The sequence below is a fragment of the Pteropus alecto genome, unplaced genomic scaffold (genome assembly GCF_000325575.1).
Source record: "Pteropus alecto unplaced genomic scaffold, ASM32557v1 scaffold88, whole genome shotgun sequence".
Lineage (NCBI taxonomy): Eukaryota > Metazoa > Chordata > Mammalia > Chiroptera > Pteropodidae > Pteropus > Pteropus alecto.
Window position 1 is genome coordinate 14,311,695 of NW_006494611.1, and position 18,010 is coordinate 14,329,704.

General features: G+C 32.7%; 1 protein-coding gene across 2 annotated transcripts in view; it reads right to left on the reverse strand.

Annotated features, from left to right (window-relative positions):
- EXOC6 (exocyst complex component 6) overlaps positions 1 to 18,010 on the reverse strand; it is a 167,726-nt gene that overhangs the window by 47,165 nt on the left and 102,551 nt on the right. For both annotated transcript variants that reach the window (XM_025042301.1, XM_025042300.1), the window contains exon 18: positions 13,766 to 13,945. In XM_025042301.1, coding sequence (XP_024898069.1) covers positions 13,766 to 13,945 — 180 coding nt within the window. The remainder of the gene's footprint in view (positions 1 to 13,765; positions 13,946 to 18,010) is intronic.

Below are 18,010 nucleotides of genomic sequence, written 5' to 3' on the forward strand. Positions count from 1 at the left end.
AAGTAAAAAGGAATATGTATACTCAGAAATACTGTGTTGTATTTATTATTCTTTAAATTGACAGCAGGTTTTGTTTTAAAAAGTGATGTCATTCTTGCCAGAAAAAAGTGAAAACTGAAATAAAATTGTCATCAATTTGAAATTTAAATCTAACATTGGTAAGTAAATTAATTAATTTTGATTCTGTATGGCTGTTTAAAGTTATTTAAGTTATTACTTTTTTTAAGTTAACTTAAAGCAGTAGAACGTTGCTATAGATTTCAAACTCACTGCCTCTTGGTTTGCTATATAAATTTCAGTTATGAGACTGTGAAACAGTCTCTTCAGAGAGAAGGCAAATGAGGAAGGAAAGTATTTTAATGACTCAGACTCCTAAAGAACCACAATTTATATCCTTTGAAAACATACAGACCAAAAGAGTGAGGACTTTCATCAAAAGTGGAGTAAACACTAAAATTAGATATAAATTCTCAATTGAAATATAAAAAAAGATGCCTAGTTAAAAAGTAGACATTTTAATTTAAGAAATTTATTATTCTTCCTTCTATTTTACAGAAGAACCACTGAAGTTTTACTATATGAAACTACATCTTGCTCTAATGTTAAGAATGTTATTAAATCAGGAAAAAAACATATCTAAAACATTTGTATAAAATGTGAAAATTGCCCCAAGATTTTTTAAAACTACACAAAGATTCCTCTATCTAATAAGATAGGTCTTAATCATTTTTTAGCTGAACACTTTGTATAACACTGAAACGTATAACACTGAAATGTCTCAGATTCCCAATAGAGAATGGATGAGTTATAAGTAAGGTTTAAATATCAAGATGAATTCCTTTAGTGAGTTTTAATAATAACTTTAACACCATCTTGAAGACAGATTTTTGAGATTATGCCAAAAACATTCATAGGCCTATCAAAATATACTCACTCGTAACACCCTCAACATTCTCCACTTCTATATTCCTCTGATACTCTTTCTGTCCCCATCTAATTAGCTCTAGCCCTAAAAGAACTCGTTATCACATTAGTTAACCACAATCCCCAAGGTCAATTCTGAACTTCCATTCTCCCTTTTTAGGCTTTCTCCAATAATTCCTAATCATAAGGATATGAGATAACATAAATGCTTGCTCTTGGGACTAACAGACATGGAAGGACGGGGACACACACACATACACACATGGATTAAATAGAACACAATTATCTTAAAGTTGGGGGAAAAATATTCTCCAAGCTGGGAAAGCTTCAGGACTCCCGTAATATTGGCATATTTCTATTTCACTCAAAACTTTCTTATCCCAACCAAAGGGCTCGACAAATTTTGGTGGCCTTTTTCTTTTTTTTAAACAATCTTTTGAACATGGCCTTAGATGATGTATGATACCAGGTTTTTAGCTTTCTGCAAGCTATCATTGTTGCTGTCGCAAGAGCTGCATGACCATCATCAAATTAATTTTAATAGGCAGAAGGAGAATGCTAGGACAAGCAAAGCAGTAAAAGTCTAGAAGAGGTCAAGGTTTTGCAGAAATGCTTCTGCTTCCAAGCTACTCATAGTATCAGAAATCTAGATAAAATGCTGAAAGCTGCATGCACTTTTACACAGAGTAGCAGGAAAAAGAATTCTAACTTCTTGGGAGCTGACAAAGATTATTCCTAACTCTTAAATCTACTTGGTAACAGCAAATTGGGCAGTCAGGCAGGCATGTGTTTAAACTGGGAATTGGTAAAATATTAAGGCCCTATAACTTCTCTCACTTGGCAAATGTAAGAAAAGCAAGGGAAGTTAAAGATGAGCTGTAATTTTCTGTGTGGTGACTACGTACAAAGGCCAAGCCACAGAATTAAGACTGAAAAACTGAAGCATCCCAGGAATTGTTATTAAAGCAACAGCTCTGTGACAGTAGTCATCCTCATTGCTTTATATAAGCATTCAGCTCAGAGTATCAAGACTATATAATCATTAAAATGTACTATTTCACAAACCCATATGACTTAAAATTTGCAAAGAAGTTGCCAGAATCACTAATAGGTAAGACAATATAAGTGGTTTCCACATGATCATTAGTAAAATGTACAAATGCCACCCAAGCTAACCAACTCTATCTTAATATATATAAATACGTGGCTGATATATGTGTGTGTATACACACATATAAATATAGCACAAAGTAGGCCTTGGTCATTCAAGGATTTATATTTAGGTGTCAACATTTTATAGAATGACTCTGAGAGTCCAGTAGAAGTAGGGCTTCATTTGCTGAGAGATGCACACTTGATTAACATGCTCTGTGAAATGGGTATGGGGTGGGTGGAGAATCACTCGGAGACTGAATGCAAAGTCCCAACCTCCCCAACTCATTGTGGCTTGACTGCTTCTGTTACTTGACATGGATAAAGTAACTCTCATTAAGATTTATAGTTTTCATTTATATTTTATAGCATTTTCTGAAAGAAATTACATGACACGGCAGTATTCTCAAATTTGGGAAAACTCAGAGTTTTGGGGTATATTCATACAGAATATCAAGGGCTTTCTGAACAGACAATTTCACTGGACTAAATCCTAGATTATAGGAATAGGATTGGGTAGATACTATTAGTCACTTCCAGCTGACGTAGTACTTGGGATGAGATTTTTAAAAAAATAAGGGAAATGTATCAAATGAAGGGAAGATATACATTAAAACAAAACAAAATCTATACACAGTGGGAGGGAGAGATCAAGGTAAGTTATTTACTTACCATTTTTTTCTAGCAACAACCTTGCAAATGATATTCAACAACACTGAGAGTGAAGAACAAGTCCTTACAGACATCTACAGTAGGCCTTTGCCAACTGCTCTCCTCTTGCTTCCAAAGAACTGACAGGCTTTTAATCTCAATGCTACTTTCTATCATACTAATTTCCGTAAGAGGTAGAAGGATTTAAAAAAACATGACGGCTTTCCTACAATATCTAAAGTCTGAATGAAAAAAAGTGATTAAAATGTTGCTCATCTTCTAAATTCCTCTCCTATATGTAATATTCATCAGAGTTTGCTCCTTTGCTGGGACTTTACAAAGTCCAATCTCTTTACTTTTTGTATTACAGTATTTTGCATAATTTTTTTTTATAAGTATATATCAGCATCTTGGCCTGCTGCATTTTCTGTTCTCTCTACCCGATCTGCAAACATTCTGTAATTATGAATGTACCAAGGCTATTCCACCTCTCCCATCAGTTCATCCTTTTCTGTTACCATTTGCTCCATACAAGAGAAGAGAGAAAACGGTTCTTTGGCATCACCGGATCATGGTTTGCATAAAAGACTTCCGACTCCAACATCTTCTCCTACTGACTTTTTTTCTCCTCAGGGGATCTGACCACCCTTTTGGCTGTCTTTATTCGTTCATAATAAAACACAATTCCAATTCAAATAATCTCTTATTCACACATTTTAACTCCTTTTTGTCTTCCCCAATGTCAACTTTTGCCCATTTAACCTGGGCGGGAGGGGGGAGCGTATTTTTTATTTTTTTCTCTCTATTGTGGAACACAGGTTAAAGGGAAGATAGCATTTGCATTCCTAGAACTTTGCCATTCCTATCTGCAAAAACCCAAGTAACTTTCTAAACATGAATTCTGTTGCCATCTGGCAGTAAAACTGCCAGATCGTGCATTTTCATTTGTTTCTAGTACTTCATCTTCCTGTTCAAAATGGTACTTTGCTCATAAAGCCTGTATCAATGATCTTGTCTATTTTGTCTATAGCTGTTAAAGAATAAAGTTACAGGACACTTGTAAGTGTGCATATGTATGAATGTACACTTATACTGTATCTATACATGTATTTAGTCTATAGGCTCAGAAGAGTCCATTTAAATTATTTCCATTTACATCTCCATGATCTGTTACTCACAGATCAGGTCTCACAGTTCTCTCCTAATCCCCTGGCTTCCTACTAAAACTCTTATGCCGTTTCCTCCTAAAAACATCTATTACTACTACTTTTTCCAACTATGCTCTGATTAAGAGCAATTCAAAATACTGTTTTCTACAATCTTTGACAGCAGAGAAATATTTAAGTATGCTATGCTATATACACACATAAGACTTACAATTTATGAAATTAAATTTCTCACCAATATTTTTCACAGCTAATAGAGACATCAACTTAATAAATACCTAAAAGAATTAAAACTGTAAGATTCATGTATGTTCATTTTCACCTAAAAAGCAAGATTGCTCTTTTGCAATTAACTTTTAGTAGTGAAAATCACTTGTTTTATTTCATTAAGAAAAAATATAAATTTTGTGGCTTTGACCATTTTCAACTTTCTCATTTACATTCTCTCTCAAACTTCTTTAATTCTATCTGATGCACTGTCAATGGTTTGTTCTTGTTGATTTTTGTGTACTTGGAACCAACTTATTATGAAACTATGGAAATGGATATCAAAACATGTCACAAATACCTCATTTATCATCACAGAAAGAACTACCTCATACAAAATAACTTTTTCAAAACACTGGACATGCAAGTGCCAAACCTTTTAAAATTTCTCATACAAAACTAAAAATTGATGCCTAAATCTAACTTTGCTTTCTTAAATGGAGGACAAGAAACAATTTAAACTTTTTGGAGATAGCAAGGTTAGTGTCACTTCTGAATATCACTTCTGTATTTTGAATATGTATATAGGTTTATCTGCAGGAAACCTGCCAGCAAGCTTAATAAGTACTTAAGAATTACTATATTAAATGAGTAAAAAGGTCAAGTGAAAGCCTGTGAATCTTTTCAACAGGACAAGTTGTCGTTAGTGCCATAAATCTGCAGTTATTTTGGTGCTGTCAGGTCTTTTATTGTTTTAATCACTACTCAATTTATAGTTACATATAGAGAGTTGTGGTTTGTATTATAATATTATTCTTTCATGGAGGTATGCATGAAAGGATAAACATACAAATATTTATAATGACGAGATCAGTATTGATCTCATCTTTACTAAATAACTTTCATATAGACATTTTCTAAATTTATGTCTGTAAATAACAGACTGCAAACTTTCTCTTCAAAACTGGAAAGTATTCTGTATTTGACAAATTTCTTGATTCAAAAATTTTGATTTGTGCAGTATACCTTTTATATTCTTCATATATATAAGAAAATAACTTTCGTATAGTCCATTTCTTCACTATTTCTCTCATATTAACTTACAAAATACTTATCAAGCACTTACTCTGTTTAAGACATTGTTTAAGTGCTATAGTATAGAAGATAAATGATGAGTAGATATAGTTCCTGACATAAAACAATTAAATTATAATAGGAGAAAGAAGGCAAGTCTACAAACAACTCCAATACAAACAAAATAGAAATAAAACTGTAAATGTGGGACAAAGTATCCACATACGGTTAAGTGGAATTAGTAAATGCTTCATGAAAGAGGAGGTAGCACTAAAGATGGTTTTTGGAAGAAATATGGGATTTTTACAGTTATATATGAAGCCAAGGTAGAAAATGGAAGATAGACAGATCCAGGACACAATGAATTTTCTACTTTGGATGCCCATGGTCAGAAATGTATCTGAAAAGAGGCTGAAATAATTTTTTTTGTTAGCCTGTGGGAGTTTTACTTAATTAGCAAGAGACCCTGAATTTTCTGAATAGGTAAATAGGATTAGAATGTGCTTTAAAAAGAATAATCATCACTGGTATGTGGTAGGATGCACTAAAGTAAGGAGAAAATACTGGAAGAATCTAATTAGAAGACAATTACCATATTCAAAAATTTTAAACTTCGATAATAGAACAGAAAAGGGAGGATATAGGTTACGGACATTTAAATTTCAAATACTAGATGAGATAATAAACTATATATTATTTAAGTATTTTTCTTTTTAGAAAAAGATAGTTACTTAGAAACAAGAATTTAACCTTTTTATATTAGGTCAATAAAATTCAAAATCTACTTATTAATGAAAGTTGAACACTGGGTATAGCCTACACTGAAGGTGCCCCTCCATATGTAGGAAGTTGTCCTCTTCACTAAGCACATAGAGTAAAGGAGAAAGCACTAGCAGAAATGAAAGGAGGAGACAATCAACTAGCCAGGACGATCAACCTAATTAACCCTAGCAAGCAGTCTACTGGGAGCTGTGTTAGCCAGACAATTCATTCTTCTGGAAGACTGGACTATACTCTAGATAATCTCTAACTCCTTTCTAAATTTAACTTCTAATAAATTTTGTTTGGATTAATATAATTATCTCACTGCCACAGTTATTTATGGAATTCAGTGCAAAGTGAAAATGTGGGGTTTCTTGTTTAAAAAATATTAAAAATTTCAAGACAATAAGAGCACCAAATCACAGGTAGGACCCTTCTAAACTCAAGATCCCATATGACTGCACAGGTCCGCACATCCATGATGTAGGCCCTAAAGAGAGACCACAATCTCATGACTAGCTCCATACCTGCTCACTCTAAGGTGAATCCTAGGCAAAATGCCCCAAAATTTATATTAAAAAATCCCAGTCAGATTCCTTCTCAGGTGAAAAGTCTACCAAAAAATAGGGTATTTACACAGTAGTAAAGGAAACCCATATAAGCTCGCCAGGCCTTCTTTATTAAAAGAGAATAAGAAAAAAAAATCTACTTGAGGGTAACAGAAATAATTCAAGAAATAGAAAATACCTTTTAAAAAACCTCTAATACTCTGGGAGATTTGAAAGATAACATATCCATGTTTTTAAAAGAGAGAACAGTATTCTATAAAAAAAAACACTTAAAAACAGAAGTGATTCTTTAGAAATTAAAAGTATAATTAATAAAATAGTCTATAGAAGGGCTGAAAAATAAAATTGAGAAAATCTCCCAAAATGTAGAACAAAAAAGGTAAAGAAATAGGAAATGAAGGGAAGGATAAAAGATATAGAGGACCAATTTGGGAACCTTATCATCTAACTAATGAGAATCCAGGAAAGAGAGAACAGAAAAATGGAACAAAATTATCTTAAAAATAATAGAAGAGAACTTCTCTGTGCTGAATAAGGACACAAATTTTTTGGAAGGGGCCACTGAGTAAAGGGCTAATTGAATGAAATAAAAGCTCACATCACACATTCCCATGACATTTCAGAATGCTGAGGATTAAAAAACAGATCCTACCCATTTCCAACTATCATGGATGGACCTAGAGGGTATTATGCTGAGTGAAATAAGTCAGACAGATAAATACCATTAGATTTCACTTATATGTTCAATCTAAGGAACAAAAGGAACAAACTAAATAAAAACAGACACACACACAGAGGACAATCTGGTGATTGCCAGAGGGGAGGGGTGTTAGGTGAATAAGGTGAAGAAATGAAGTACAAATTAGTAGTTATAAAATAGTCACCGGACGTAGAGCACAGGGAATATAGTCAATAGTATTGTAATGGCTATGTATAGAACCAGATGGGTGATAGAGTAATCAGGGGATCACTCCATAAACTACATAAATGTATAACCAATGTGCTGTATACCTGAAACTAATATAAAATAAAATTTAAATTAAAAAAAACAAACTAAAAGTAACCAACATTATAAAAATAAACATTTTATGTTCTATTTAAAAGATTATAATAAGGCCCTAGTCATAGACAAAACAAAGTTTTCTCAGGAATTAGAAATACCTGTCATTTCCATTATGTTTTAAATAAATTACATATGGCTTAATGAAAAAAAAAGAAAAAAAACAGATCCTAAAAACTGGATGCTGGAAGACAATGGAGGAATGAAATGAAAATTATCAGAGAAAAAGCTATTCAACGCAGAATTACATAACTAGCTAAACTATTAAACATGAGACATAAGATATTTTATGATATGCAAAGATTTAGTGTACTTTCCTTTTAGAAAGAAGTTATTCAGGCAGTTGAGGAAAAACCAACTCGTAAAGTAATAAAAACAATGAAGAATCAAGGAAATAGTTCTCAACACAGAGAGCAGAAAAGGCAAGACCCAAGATAACAGTTATGCATAATCTAGCAATTCCAGAGAGTGACTAGTACAAATTAGAGAGAAAGGCCTTTGAAGCCATCAGAAGACAGTATGAAGAACTGATAGAGTAAAGGGAAGGGAGGTGGATACCATTATCTTAAATAGAAGAGAATTAAGATACTGACTAGAGTAGAAGGAACCAAAAAATAGAAATATAACTATTTTACATAAAAAATAATAAAAGAAATAAATCATAATGTAACTAGGAGGAAAAGGGAGAAGGGAGAGATTGCTATGTGTGCCTTATCTTTCATAGCAAAGAATCACTAGATAGTCTCTATTTTTTTCTTATTAAGATAACCACCAGAAGAAATGAAACATATGGTGAACAACGGGTAGTCTGAGAGAGTGTAACTGGGGGTTGAGGAAAGGGCAGGGAGAGAGGCTATTTTCCATCTCAAACTCTTCTGGATTATTTGACTTATTACCATGTACATGTATTAACTGGAATAAAAGTAAATCAAAACAAAATCTTTATTTTAGGCTCTATGAAATAAAACAAACATGAGCAAATTAATCCAAAGGTTGAAAGATTTGTCTACTTTCACAGCACTGGTTAATTGGAAGAATAAAACATAGACCTCAACTCTCGAAATTTTTAACATAGTGCTGCTTCTTCAGAAAAAAATTCTTAAAAAGAGAATGATTTTAAAAGTTAAATATTATCTATTTCTGTCTAAACCATGTATCTTCATTTATTATTGAATATATATTTGACTCTCACTTAAAGAAAGTATATGTTTTAAAATCATTTATGGAAATAAAAAATGTATATTAAAATTTTAGTGATACCAGATACATTCAAAAAAAAAATAAAAACTTTAAAGGACAATAAATTAGCTCATCAATAAAACACTAACAGGCGAAAGCAAACAATTAAGCCAAGAGAAAAAACTCTAAAGATCAAATAACATTTAGGGCATATTTCCCTGTCTTTTAAGTAGTTTCTTCTATAGCATTTTAATTTTATGATTTAACATATAGTCTGATTTATTTATTGAGTTAATAAAAAGTAAATGATTTTTCTTTGACAATGTGATTTTAAAAACTGTGCTATACTTAGTGCTGTGCTAGTAAATATTTAACAATAATTCTCTGAGGAAAAAAAGTCTTGATTTGTAAGATCTGCTGATTTCCATAGTCTAACTACTACTATGGCTATAAACATTATGTCATTGAATGCACAGCTGAGATGAGATGTACCATTTTCTCTCAGTAGGAAGGCATCTGTAATCTTAGAGTAAAAGATATTGGGAGGAATAATCCTATTAATAGATGTTCTTTTTATGAACTGTTTTTTGAGCATCTGTTCTCTACAGCGAGATATACTTTTAACCAGATAATGATTTTCTTGAAAAATACTCAATTATATTAACATATAATTAACAGAACCACATGCCAAAGATGAACTCGTTATTCCTAAACATTTTGTCTATTTTTTTAAATTGTTCATCACCACTCCTATTAATGCAAAAAATTGAGTTAATTATATTTGAAAGAAAAAAGAAAACATCTCTCTGGGAAAAAAAGTTTTGATATTTAAAATTCAAACAGAAAGCAGATTAGTTTAAAAACCCTAGAGTAGCAGCAAATATAAGCACAGAAGATTACTTTAAAGATAAAACAACAGTTTCTAGAAAGGAAGAAATATGAGCACACTGATGATTCAAGATCTTCTATTTATTTCTACTATGAAAATAAACATTTGTTAATATAAACATTTGGATAAATTGAGTCCCTTTAGCAAATAAACGTGAAGAAATTAAAAAATCATTATCATTTACATGTACCCATTAGTGGTTGTAAATCAACAAAATATCTTTATTGAACCAAACACATGAGTAGCATTTATGAAGGAAGGAAATGTTAATTATTCTTTCCAGAAGCAGACCAGTGCTGGGTCTCTGGGCAGTACATTCACAGTAAAATGCTACTGAGGTCCATTTGGCAATCATGAAGAATTGGATAGGTTTGAGCTGCTCAACAATTTCTCCTATTTATATACACATAAGTGGTGAATGAATCTTTAATGCTGTTTTAAATTACCCCAAAGAATGCTTATAAATTAAGATTAAAGTAAGTGTCCTAAATGCATAGAAAAAGATGACATAGAATATATGTCAAAATGTTAACAGTAGGTCATTCTTTGACAAAATAATTTTTATTTTCTTCTATACTTAGCTGTATTTTCTAATCGTTTGGAAAAAATTTTTAGAAATGAGGAGGGTCATTTACACATTTGAAAGAGTAAAATCTGCTGATTCCAAGAGTACTAATTTAGGGATAAAATAATATTTATTTCGTATACTATTCAGACTTCACTGACATTAGCTAGTTTTATAGTGAATATTTTTCATAATTAATAATTTTTTAAATAGCTGTACAGTGCAAAAGTATAGAATCCACAGCTAAATAGTGAGTTAAAATGTAGGCATAAATACATTAAAATGAAAATACATTAAAATGAAATTAATACTATAAACAGCCTTAAAACAATAACAGAGAAAAGACAAAACTAATATTTGTTACGAGTGCCTACTTTATGCCAAGCGCCCTGCCAGGCAACTTTTATACACATTCTTATAATTTCATCCTATGACAGTCCTATGAGAAAAATGGATTATGCCCATTTTGCAGAAGGTACGAGGCTCAGAGAGTTTAAGCAACTTGCCAGGATTCCATAGACAGTAAATTACAAATCTAAGGTTCAAACCTAAGTCTTTCTAACTCTAGAGCCCATCCTATGCTCTCCTCACTTCAATGCCCTAGTCCCCATGAACAATAACATATAAATGTGTTTAGCTCTAACTGAGTAATAAAACACAAGTTCCATGGGACAAATAAAACATTTAGCGAGGCAGCTTAACACTAGGGGTAATGGGGAAAAACCTTATTATAAATACTGCCTATTTATCATTATTATAAATACTGCCTATTATTACTATAAATATTGCCTATTGATTATTATTATAAATACTGCTTATCATTATTATAAATACTGCCTATTTAGCTTGCTGCAAAGTCCTATGGCCAGTGGAAAGCTGGCTTCTCTGCTAGAGCATAGCAAAATGCAGATGAATACGTTAGCTAAAATGGAAGCAAGAAAGTTCTTTACTTTTTCCATCCCCTGCATAGCTTGGCTGACTCTCTTAAGAGAAAAAGATGAAGGAAATAATATGCCAATTCTCTCACTCATCCAACCCTGGAGATAGAGGTATTCAAGTGGAAAATTCTGGTGATCCTCCAAATCCTACAGATTTCTACTGCTGTCACAAATGAAGCAGAAAAGTGAAAATGACAAAGTTCTTTCCCTGGGTTCCATCAAAACCATTATTACCCATTAATTTTTATTGTTCTCCTACCTTGTGAGCAGAGAACAAAATTCTATTGGGTGGATTATAACTTTTCTGGTACCAATATTACTTTTACTGGGTAATGCGGTCAGCAAATGCACATCAACACTGCCTTTGAAAGAGAAAAAAATTCTTTCACAACAATGGTAGGGACTGACAAAAACTAAACATGCAGTAAAGCCAACAGTGGAGTTTTAAACTAAAAGTGTTCAGTGTTAAGTACTTTTTAGGGTTGAAGGATAAGAGAGACGCCTTTACCCCACAGAATCTACTTCTGTGTCCAATTGCAGTATTGGCCAATACTTGAACTATATGAAAGAGTGGCCCTTGGTTTCACAGCTCCCACTGACTCTCACTCACAGCAGTGTTTCTGAACACAGCTAAAGCCTCCATACTTACTTAACTCCTCATGTCTATTAGCGGGATAGCTAGTTCTGCTTAAGATGACCTGGGACTGAACATGATAAATATCTTCTGAAGCTTCTTTGAGGGTGGAAGGTGTTCAGAACTGGCCCCTCTCTCTATTTGGGTCAAAGGTAAACTTGAATCTAATGAATCATTTTTAGCTTAAAATGTTTAAATAAAAATGGTAGCTTATATAAATAATGCCATGTGTTGCTTAAAAAATATACATTTAATAACATTGCCTCTATTCTTTACTTGAAATAAAACTATTTAGATGAACATTTTACACAATTTCAGGATTTCAGAGAATACACTAAGTCCTGATATAATTATCAACTTTGGCTAAAATTTACCATAGTCAATAATTTAACATTTTTGCTTAGAGATTATGCTTGTAGTTCATCCCCTAAATAGGAGTACACTGTTGTTAGGACTATTTTCTCTTTTCCTAATGTGAACTATAATTCTCTTTTTATTTGATCATGCCCTATATTTATTGTTGAATTTGTTGATCTACACTGTCTAAAAATTTATTTTCTTTATAGAAAAACCCACATTAGATGACATAAAAATTCAAAATAGCACATGAATACTCACTAAAACTATACAAAACATCATCATAGATTCTATGCGTGATTTAGTTAGGCCAGGAGAGACTCAAGAATATGTCACCAGAATATGTCCTACAAGAAAGTATGATTTCTCTCCAGATATCAGCCTCTGAGATGAGGCATTTACCCCAAATACTTTTAACATATACCCTCTATTAATCTTACCACAGTTATGCACAAAATCCCTACCCATCACCTGGTGCCAACCTGTGAAGTAGATATTGCAACATAAAAACATAATGGGCATATCTGTATACAAGTGCATGCACATGTACATGTTTATTATTGAGGATGGCTGGAAGCATGGAGATTTATATTGACAACAAAATGAATTCGAATTTATTCCATAAGTATTTAATGTGTATTATATGAGGAATACTTTTTAAGAAATCAGTTGATATAAAAATTAAATATACATACAGGTTCCCTTTTTCAACTTAAGGACAGCAATTAGGAATATCATTCCAGGGTAAGTTTCTAAAAGTTCTTTGGCATACATTCATGATTAAAATCTTTTTAAGAAATTCTTCTATTTTTTAGCAACACTTTCCTTCAACTATTCTAATCAGCCCTTTGGAACAACTCCTGACAAAGAAAGAGAATAACATTTTTTTTTCCCCATCTTAAACAAGGGAGATGGTTGGAAGCAGTTGGATAGGCTCCAAATTAAATACTTTATTTTTGTGTTGAGATATGGCTTATCATGAGATAAAAGGATCTATAAGTTTTTTCCTATTTTATGTGTACAAAAACTACTCCATCCATGTTTTAACCATAGTTCTATTATTTCTGAATATACCTAATGATAACATGTACGTCCCACCATAATTGCTTTGGCTTTTGCACTCTTCATCTGAAGAATCCAATGTTTCAGCCTATTCATACCCAAATGTCCCTGCTATATCTGTTTTTTAATGTTTCATCATTACATTGTTCAAAATGTAGATGCGCTATGACTATGTATCAGAATGGAATAATGTTCCTATTTTACTTTTAATCTCTGGCCTAAAAATATCCAATAATTTCTTGGCTTTTTCTACCTGAAAAACCCACTGACTATACTGACTTTTATAAAAACTACTCTTATTAGAGTTTATTTCTGTTTAAGTCTACACTGTCAAATTCATGATTTTATTTTTGTTTTGGTGGAAAGTTGTAGTTATTTTGGTTAAAAAGTAAAAAAAATGAAAACTTCAAATAACTAAGTTGTGATTCTTTACAAATTGATTTACAATATTGAAAATAAAATATTCAAACTATGTAGTTGGTTTTAACAAGTAAACCTCAAACTAAAACTGAATTCTAAAATATACTTTAATAATCAAAATTACAAAACAATATTTTGAAAATGTTTTATACTTACAGGCAAATGAGTAAACACTTGAAAGATGCTTCTCAAAAAATTAATAAGATCCATTAAATAACCACTAGCTCTTCCATCTGGCTCAGACATTGTCCAGTCATAATCAGCAAGCTGAACAAATTCATCAATTTTTTGATTAAGTTTGGTATATATTTCTCCTTCTGCTGCATGTCGAGCATCCTGAAAGGACAAAAGAACAACAATCAAAATAAACACAGAAGCAGATGATAAAACAAGTTTTCTTAAAACTCTAAATTTTGTTTTATATCGTTCTAATATTTTAGCATTTTCTAATGTTTTAGTAATTTATTTGAAGTCCAAGAAAACTGTTTTTTTGGTGGCAGTACTCTATTTATTTGACTAGACATCACTTTGTTTTTTATCCAACCTCACTATCTATTTTTTTATCTTTATGTGGTAGGATAATTTGAGTTATTAATTGTAAATTTTTCTCACAGCTCTAAGAAGACCCTTAGGAGAAACAGAATTGGAAAAACAGAAAATGTCAAGAATGCAAAAGACCACCCCATCCATTGACTCACTGAGGAAAATTAAGTTGAGACTATCACAGCAGAAATTAAATAGTTGCTGGTGTTTTAAGTTGAATGACGCAAAAGAAGGAGGTAGGTGTGTGAGTGTGTGGGGGGGGGCACGGTGCGGGGAGAGAAGTTAACTTCTCGGAGGAGGAGAAAAGAAATGAAGGGAATGATGTAAAAATAAAAGAGTAAGATCTCCAAATAGTCTCTCCTCCATAAAAGCAATCAGAAAACAAGCAAAAATTATCAAAAATCAACTTTTCCAGAACTCTGGAAATTAACTTAAAACTTACAGAATCCAGTCAGCATTTACTAAAAAATTTTAAAATAACAGCTGAATCTTGGTTAAAAAAACAAGCTTTGTGGCATTTTAATGTGCCTTATTTCCATTCTCTCTCTCCTGGTTCAGCTCTGCAATACCCTTAAAAATCAACATCCTACAATTATGGTGAAAGTCAGCAGCCTGTCAGCCAACAAAGGGGGCAGAACGGGGTTGAAGCACATTCAAAGCCATATTTCCAGAGAATTATCATTATTTGACCTATCTGGTAGTTCCCTGGACAACCTCAGCTGCAGGGATGTCTTTATATGACCTAAATTTGGGCTTGTCCAGTACAAAAAGCCTTTTCCCTGGAAGCATTTGCTGAAAACAGTTAGATGTAATTATTTAACATAGAATGCCTTAGGCGGTGCATAACTGGGCACATAAAAAGCTAATCAAAGGGCTTAAACAAAAACCTGAGGAATGAGAAGTCAATAGATGGTTTTGAAAAGCTCTCAAACATTCCTTGAAATCAAGAAGGCCATGTACACGTGTAGGCTGTGCACAGGCTCAGGAAAGACCTGAGAAGGCTCTAAGTTCTCATTTATGGCTGACCTTGAAGCTCTGTGCAAGCAGGAAGTAAAAGTTAAAGCAGAGTTGTCAAATGCCTGAGCCTCGAAGCATGCCCCAATACACACATTGAGAGTCCCTCAGCAGACTGAGAAATGTACTGGTTTCAACCTTTTAAGGAAATCTGCATCCAATCATTAGTTGGCCATTAAGCTAACCAAGCAGAGACTTCAGTGTCTACACGTGACAAAGAATACAGACTTTATAGAATTCAGAAAAGTAACAAACGAACCACCACCAGGAATAAAACAACAAACCCTGGAGAGAGAAGAGTATCTGATTTCCTGAGTTGTCACATTATTTTAAATGTTTTCAACAAAAATTTACAAGTCACACAAGGAAATGAGAAAGTATGACCCATACACAGGGAGAAAAAAAAAAATCAATAGAAATTGTCCCTGAGGAGGCCGAAACATTGGACTGATAGGACAAAGACTTTAAACCAGCTATTTAAAACATGTCCAAGAACTAAAGGAAACCATGTCTAAAGAACTAAACAAAAAAATGAAAACAATGCCTCACAAAATACAGAATATAAAGAGACAGAAATTTAAAAAAGAATTAAAATAGAAATTTTGTAGTTGAAAAGTATAATAAATGAAATGAAAAAAATCACTATGGGGGTCAAAAGCAGCTTTGAGCAGACAGAAGACAAAGGAGATATGATCAACAATATAAACCAACTCAATCTAACAGACATCTACAGAACACCTTACTCAACAACAGAAGGCTATGCATTATTCTGAAGTGAACATGGAACGCTATTCAAAATAGAGCACATTAGGCCACAAAACAAGCCTTAAAAGAACTGAAGTCATACAAAGTATGTTCTCCAACCACAATGGAACAAAACTAGAAATAACAAGGATATTTGGAAAAGTCACTGCTATGTAGAAATTGAACAATAGATTCCAATAAATAACCAATGGGTCAAAGAAGAAATCATGATCAAAATCAGAAAATACTTTGAGATAAATGAAAACAAAACACAATAGCAAAACTCATGGGATGCAGAAAAAGCATTGCTTAGAGAGAAATTCATAGCTACACATGCCTATGTTATAAAAGAAGAGAGATCTCAAATCAATAACCTAAACTTCCACTTTAAGAAACTAGAAAAAGAAGAAATGATAGCTGGGGTTCTCTCTCACTCTCAGACAGCAGCACTCTGATAGAATTGCATGAGGGAGATTGGAAGACTGAAGACTAGTCGTTGCGGCCTTTGGAACAAAGGCAAAAGAGCCCCATGCCTAAGCTTTTCTTTTAAGGGATCACACAGACTTGGAGAGGGAGCATCTTGAAAGTTAAAACTGGAACAATCTCTGCCTTTTACTCAGGTTTTTTGGACTGCACAATCCCTTGAAATTTTTTGGACCACCTTAAGGAGGGCAGACAACTTGCCACCCTGACTAGTAGAGCCTGACAGCTAGATTTAATTTGATGGGGTTGGGGAGTGGGGAGATGGCAATGTGATATTTCTGGCAAATCTAATACTTATTTAGGTTCTTACTTTAACTAAGAAGAGACCGAAGTATCACTCACCATTATTAGTCACATATTACGTTTGAATACAACTTAACGTAATACATGATTTATATCGTGTCTATGTATAAGAGCACGGTAAAGACACTGAGATGAGTAAAACAGCTCCTACCCTAAAGGATCTCACAATCCAGAGAGAGATACAATATAACAAAACATTATATGACTGCTGCTATATTAGAGATTTAACAAAGCATCCTAAGTAAACAAAGGAAATAATTACTGCTAATTTGATAAAAAGCTTTGTAGAGGGGATATCATTTGAGTTGTAACTTTAAGAAGTATAATCATAAAAAGTATGACCAGTATAATCAAAATACTCTTACTTAGGTATTTTGGTTTGTATGACTTAAGAAGTTTTCAAAAAAAACAGTATAAAAGAAGGTAAACATGATGGATCAAAATACTGTATATCATATTCACATTTTGAAGCTTCTTTTGACTCCCTCTCCAATTTTCACAATGTCTAACTACTTACTACTTACTGCCATATTGGGCTGAAGAAAGCCAACTACTACTACTATCTTTCCATTTGCATGCCTGCCTTCACAGTTAGGATTGAAACAGCAATTCCAAGAAAAAATTTTCTTCTCTCCCTACTCAGAGGTCTAACACAAATGTGAAAGATAATGAAAACTCTCAACAGTGTCTGTCTTCAACTATATAAGAAAGTAAACATTACTTTAGATTAAAAAGGAACTTAAGATGTTATTAATTGAAATGTTAATGAAGCATTAAATATGACAGTAGCAAAATGACTTTTGGCTCAAAATAAAGTTGCTTATAGCACTGTTAACTATTAGTGTTTCTCTATTAAAATCTCTAATATAATACAATTCTCAGAAAAATCTTTAAGGTTGAGAAGCATAATATTAATTTTATCAATCACTTATGAACAACTATAAATTTGGCATTCTGAGCAATGTAGACAGAAAATGTCCACTAAAATATAAGCAACATTAAGGCAGGAAGTTTGGTCTGTTTTTGTTCACTGATGTATCCCCAGTATCTAGAACAGTGCTTCCAACAGAATAGGCAATAGATGAATACTTGTCAAAAAAATTTTTTAAATCATTACTGTCTTAAAGAAGTTTATGACCTACTTGGAATAGAAAAGTGCCACAAATAAAATAATCACAAAATGAGTAAATATTAACAAATTAGTACTGACTACATGTGTAGTAAATGTGTAGCGAAAAAGGAGAGATCATGTGGACTGGAAAGAAGGTTTATGTCACTTGCCATTCCAGTTACTATTGTTAATTAACAAACTAC